Consider the following 5936-nt stretch of genomic DNA (forward strand, 5'->3'; position numbering starts at 1 on the left):
GCGCGGCGGAGCTGGGGAGGCGAGCGTGACCTCGGTTTGTTGAAGATGCGTTGCCACTGCCCTGACTGGGGCGGGGGGGCAACCGGGTGCTTGCTTCGGGCGTGGCTGGCTTTAACCGTGCGCTGCAGGGCTGGTACCTGGCACGGAGATGCTCGGCGTTAGGACAAAAGGCAGCCGAGGCCCCTCTCACCGGCTGGTCTGCTGCGCCTAGGCTTGCATAGCGTCTGTTGTGCGTACTCCTTGTCGTGAATTGTGTGTGATCCAGCATGTAACTGGCGAGGTACTGGGGCTTCTCCTTCTCGGCACCGTCTGGGTAGATAGGTATGGCAAACCTATGTTTATGCGCCCACCCGCGCGTGGCCCACTCGTGCTGTCTGTGTGCTGCCTTATGGGCTCGGGCACAGATCTACACGCCCGAGTTCTGCGCAGCCCCGAGTCCTTGGAATCGTGGGCTTCGCGCAGAGACAAGCATGAAGTGCTTGCACAAATATAGCCACGGTTGCCAGCCAGTTCTTCTATTCTACCTTTCTATCAAAGAAGTAGCTGCATTGCTTGATTAAATGGGTTTGTTCAGTAGCAAATACAGTGTAAAATCTGCTTTCGAGCAGTGTTTTTTAATTTTCAAGAATCAAAAAATAAGACCGTAGGAATGAACGTGGTTTCTCGTCTAAAAGGAACAATTCAATTCTAATGCTCGTTTTCGTGTTTAATGCAAACATCCTACTGGTTATAGACTAGGAAAACAGATTGTTATGATTTTTTTTAATTCTCATTACATCTTCCACTTGTAATTTCATATCAGTGTGCTGAAATCAAACTGTGTCTGAAGACTAATGCTATTCTAGAAATATCACTTTCTCCATATCTTTTTTTTTCTTGTAGCAGGATCTTTGATGACCACAAAGCATTCACAGCCACAGTCTACATTTGCAAAAAGTCTAACTTCAACAAGTACAAATACTCCCTATTTTAAAGCAGCAGGTACAATATTATGTTGTTTCTTTTGTTTTTCTTCCGTGAGCCTTTTTCCTCAGTGTCTTGAGTTTAATAGTAAACTTCTTGAATTACGTCTTAGAAACCTGTACATGCTTTCACAGTGGTAAAAGGCATTATAGTATAACACATTATGAATTACTCTTCACTGGCCTTAACGATTAGTTTGGATTATATAATTAGAAAATTGGTCGATATAAGATCTTACAACTAGAAAACGACCAGTTAAACTGCCGTTGTGGCTCGTGTTTTACACCCTGTCAGGATGGTGGAAGTTCTTGAAAAACTCCAGTATTCTGCAAGAACTCGTTACTGTTCCGTATCCAACATAAATACAGGTTTTCTAGCAAAGGGATGTGTCAGGATTGGCTGAAACACCGTTCTTGCTAGTAATTTAAGAGGTGATTCTGAGCACATACGAACAGCAAATGGCTGAGCTAGCTGTAAACAATTAGACCTGAACTAAAAGTAGGTTACATGTGTCAGCCTGCTTCTGTACCTAAACTGATTACTTCCGCTGAGAAATACTGGCTGAGGCGGCACTAATCCATGCTAAGCTCTGCTCTGGTGCTGTACCGAATTGTGTTGCTGTGCTGTCCTGTACAGAACTTCGGTGAGATCCTTGCAGGGTAACCTGCTGTGTTGCGTAGCTCTCGTGACTAACGCAGTGGTTCCCACAAGGCAAACTTGTAATGCTGTTCACCGTATAATAAGGAAAGCCCTTTACACAGTGTCAGTGCGTGTGTGCGTATATATACCTATGAAAGAAAACGTGTATATATACTTCAGACTATAAGCTTTTTTATTCGCTTTCTTAATTTTATTCATGTGTTTCACCTTTCAGAAAGTACAGAAGTTCCATCTTACGTGACTAAATGTCCTAGCAACGGGCTTTGCAGTAGATTGCCACCAGACTGTATGACATGTAACACAAACTATTCCTGTATATATGGGAAGCCGGCCACTTTTGATTGCAGAGTCAAGCCACACGTTCATTGTGTTGTAAGTAACCTGTTACTTTTAAACCCAAATTTAAGTACTTTAATTAAAAACTGGTGCACCTTGTCATAAAATACAAAAAACTGATTTCCAGGTTGTTCCATAGGCAGGTTTGCAGATCTGTGATACATATAATCATTCAACTATGTAGGCCGTTGCTGAAGAGGCAGACCTGCCCTTCTCTGTTTTGCCTGCCTTGCGTTGGATCTTTTTGTTACGCAGCCATGCAATTGAGTTAAATCAATTTGTTGACCAATCAAAATTGAACCATTTTGAGGGCGGGGAGGCTAAATATCTGTCAGAGCTACAAACTGATCTCACAGGTGAGGCTGAATGAGTCCTCCTTTTGGCAGTAGCCTTAGACTGGAGGAAGCAGTAATGTTAAACTGCGCTTTAATAACTCTTTGTCAAGTTTTCTAATGTTGACTTTTCTATTCTACTTGACTACATAGAGGTAGCAAAGAGGGTAATTGTTATTTTGCCCAAAATGTCTATCTGTGAAATGTAATTTGATACTGCACACTGTGAATTTTCTGTTACTACTAGTGAAGTGATAATGATGTCCTTTTATAGGATCAGAATAACCACGAGCAGGAGAACTTTACGATTAACATGACATGCCAGTTTTGCTGGCAGCTTGCAACAACTGATTATGTATGTACCAATTCTACAAACTGCATGACGGTTTCTTGTCCGCGACAACGATATAATGCCACTTGTACAGTACGGGATCATATTCATTGTCTAGGTAAGGTGGGCTAAAACAGGTTCTGTAAAGAAGCTTTTTTCCTAAAGAATTTCTTCACATTTTTTGTAATGGATCAATACAATGACTGTTTATGTCCATTGCAGTAACAGCCTGCGCCTTGATAAATCTGTTGAATATTTTATAGTTACATTTTAACTTTTAAGAGTAATAGTGACAACTGACTGTAAACATTGGCTTTTTATACTGTTGTATACCTTCACGTGAGAGAAAATAGTTCTGTTTTATTTTTGTCACAAGTTCTATGAATTAAACTAATTTGGACACCCCTAACAGAATCAATATCAAATGTCTCAGTGGGATAATTAAAAAAAATTCATGCTGGTTTTACCCAACTAGTTTAATTTTCCCCCTGTTTGTTCAGTGACCTGGCATGTTTTCTGATGTGGGACAAAGATTGAGGGAACAGAGGACTGTGGAGTATATATGAGCTTTTGTGTCAAGAGTGTTTGTTTCAGTTAGTATCAACCCTTTTTGGCTCTTGTTAGAGAAATACAGTATCTTCTTGCTTGTCATTTGCTTACTCATTATGTGGTCTCTGTTTGTTACATCAAGGTTTGAATGTTTTCTAATGTTCAGGTAATCGTGTCTTTCCTAAGATGCTCTACTGCAACTGGACTGGAGGGTATAAGTGGTCTACTGCCTTGGCGCTAAGGTACACGAGAACTATTAGATAACGTCAAGCTAAAATAGAGAATATTATTAGAAACAGATTGATTGTCTGTAAAATCTTCAGTTTGTGTGCTTTTCTGCTTGGTATTTTTTAATGGTGTATTGAGTAACCAATATTTCATGTAGTCTAGCTTAGAATTCGGAGGCATAGGACGCTCGAAGATTTCATATGCAACAATACTAGCCGTCTTCAGTAAATAGAGCTTGAGCAAAAACATTTACTCTATTTCTGCATTGAATGTACTTTCTTCAGAGTAAATGCCAATGATTCTTAGGCTTCACAAAATGATCATTTTCTGAGTAGAGAGGACATGATTGCTTTTATTCTGCGTGGTGTCAAACGAGGTACAAATGCTCCAAAAAATCTGCAGATTTATGGTTTTCTCCCAGGTTTTTATATGTTTTAAACAATCAGGGCTGAAAACTGTCCAAATTACTTGTTGGCATCTGAAATTAATGCCAACAATTTTTGGCATTGAAATTTGATAGATGTCACAGAGCTGGCTGTAGTTGGTATACTTCTGTTACGGCTTCCTTCCCAACTGTAACAGCTAGAAATGCCTTCAGACGGAGTTTCCTGCATTTGAAATTATTAGGGAAGAGACCGGTGTAGCAGTATTGAAAGAAACTATTTAGGTTATTTTTAGAATATTAAGCCATTAGAGCACCGGTTACTTTCAAATGACTATTGTGAAGTTCTTTTGGTGGCAAGACCTTTTTCATTAAATTTTACTTTTTCAAAAGTGGTTAATATGATAAATGAGGTAGTAAGACCCTCTATTTCTGGAGCCAAAGGTACAATAAGACTCTGATTAAGAAAGCGATCTAACACACTTCTCGTTATAGCAAGAGTTGTTCTCTCTGCCACCAGCTGGAGAAACTTACTGTTGCCTGACTACTGCGTGGGTCTGCATATAGCGTTTGCGTCTGTTTCTGTAGCTTGCTTGTTGGGGTTTTTTTTTAGCTTCTGCTAGCTTAGAATAGTCTAAATACGTTTATAAATTTGAGAGGTTTGGTTTTTATTGCTCGTCATGAATGAGAAACTGTCAAGTCTCTGGATAGTACTAATTAGCTAAGAAATAGTGCTATTTCATCAAAAGCACCATTTAATAATCCAGTCAGCTCTTTTTGTACAAAAATATAGTTTCTTGGATGATGTAGAGCAAAACTATCATCAACTTGTGGGTATGTTAGGAAGAAGTGTGTATGGATACCCAGACTGACTTCATCTAAAAATAATAATGAATCATGTTTCTATTCTTACAGCATCACCCTTGGTGGATTTGGTGCCGATCGTTTCTATTTGGGCCAGTGGCGGGAAGGTCTGGGAAAACTCTTCAGCTTTGGTGGACTTGGAATATGGACACTAATTGATGTGCTACTAATAGGTGTTGGCTATGTGGGACCTGCAGATGGTTCTCTGTATATATAAATGTGGGTGCAACGTGTTTCAAAGAGGAGTAATTGCTTGGAAAGGGCTCTAAATAAAAGAATGTAGAGGTTTGAGCCTTTAAGGTAGAATGAAGAACAACTGTTCTTTTTATGTGCATACATCTTAATGTACAGTATCTGTACTTAGTTTGCCTTTAACTAAGGTAAAATAAAAGAGTGGATCACCGAGTAAGTTGAAATGCATTTTCTTTCTTCTGTGGACGTGCTGTTTTTCTATGAAAAAAGTTGAACAGCTAACCGAATTCTGCACTGTGCTTGAACTTGGATGATCTGTCAAGCACCGAAAGAGATGCAAACTAACTTGAATATTGAGTTGTTTACTTCATATTTGTATGCTTGAATCTAACTTTAAAGCTAACTTCCCTAAATATGCCAGTAATACTTTTTTTTTTATTTGTGGGAGGATAATTTATTTGCCTGAATTACTCTAGCAGTATGTAGATGGCCATGTTTTATGATATTAATTACATTCATCTCTGTTCTGGGATATAGCAAGAGCTAACATTTGCTTAGTGACTTGTTGACTTAAAATTGTGGGAGTTTTAGAATTAGATTTGCAGTAACACTAAAAGCTAAATATGAAATAATTGAAATAGATTTTAGGACTGTTCCAGAATGTCTATTTTGGTTGGGTTTGACCTGCGTATCAGTGAAAGGTGCAACTCGTGTTCTTGTGCTAGTAAGCTTGCCAAGTTAATTTAGAAAAAGGGTTGGCGATACAATCGATGCGTTTATCCACTTACGGCTTCGTAACAGGATAATGTAGCAAAATGTAGTGCCATCACAGAAGAAAAACTGGGTTTAGTTCACCTAAATAGCCCAAGGTGGCTGCCTACCTCTCGGCCAGGCGACCTCTGGCCGTGCCCTCCCCCTTACACCGGGCTTGAACTGTCGCTTGTGTAGTACTAAGGTGCAGTAAACCTGAAAACCGTGTCACTCGAATAAACTTGAAGCTTTTATGGAATGAAATATTAATAGTGTTTTTTATGACCTGGCCTTCGCTCCTGCCGCACCTGGGCTTCCGCGCGCCGGTGGCTGACGGCGGGAGGGAGGG

At 39.9% G+C, this 5936-nt stretch overlaps 1 protein-coding gene across 1 annotated transcript; it reads left to right on the forward strand.

The window, feature by feature from the left end:
• The first annotated feature begins 881 nt into the window (after positions 1–881).
• Positions 882–5050, forward strand: TM2D3 (TM2 domain containing 3). Its single transcript, XM_009321569.1, has 5 exons — positions 882–981; positions 1838–1995; positions 2566–2740; positions 3338–3413; positions 4697–5050. The coding sequence occupies exons 1-5, from the start codon at positions 894–896 to the stop codon at positions 4860–4862; spliced, it is 663 nt and encodes a 220-aa protein (XP_009319844.1). The 5' UTR covers positions 882–893; the 3' UTR covers positions 4863–5050.
• The last annotated feature ends 886 nt before the right edge of the window (positions 5051–5936 follow it).

Source organism: Pygoscelis adeliae, unplaced genomic scaffold, assembly GCF_000699105.1.
Source record: "Pygoscelis adeliae isolate BGI_AS28 unplaced genomic scaffold, ASM69910v1 Scaffold183, whole genome shotgun sequence".
Lineage (NCBI taxonomy): Eukaryota > Metazoa > Chordata > Aves > Sphenisciformes > Spheniscidae > Pygoscelis > Pygoscelis adeliae.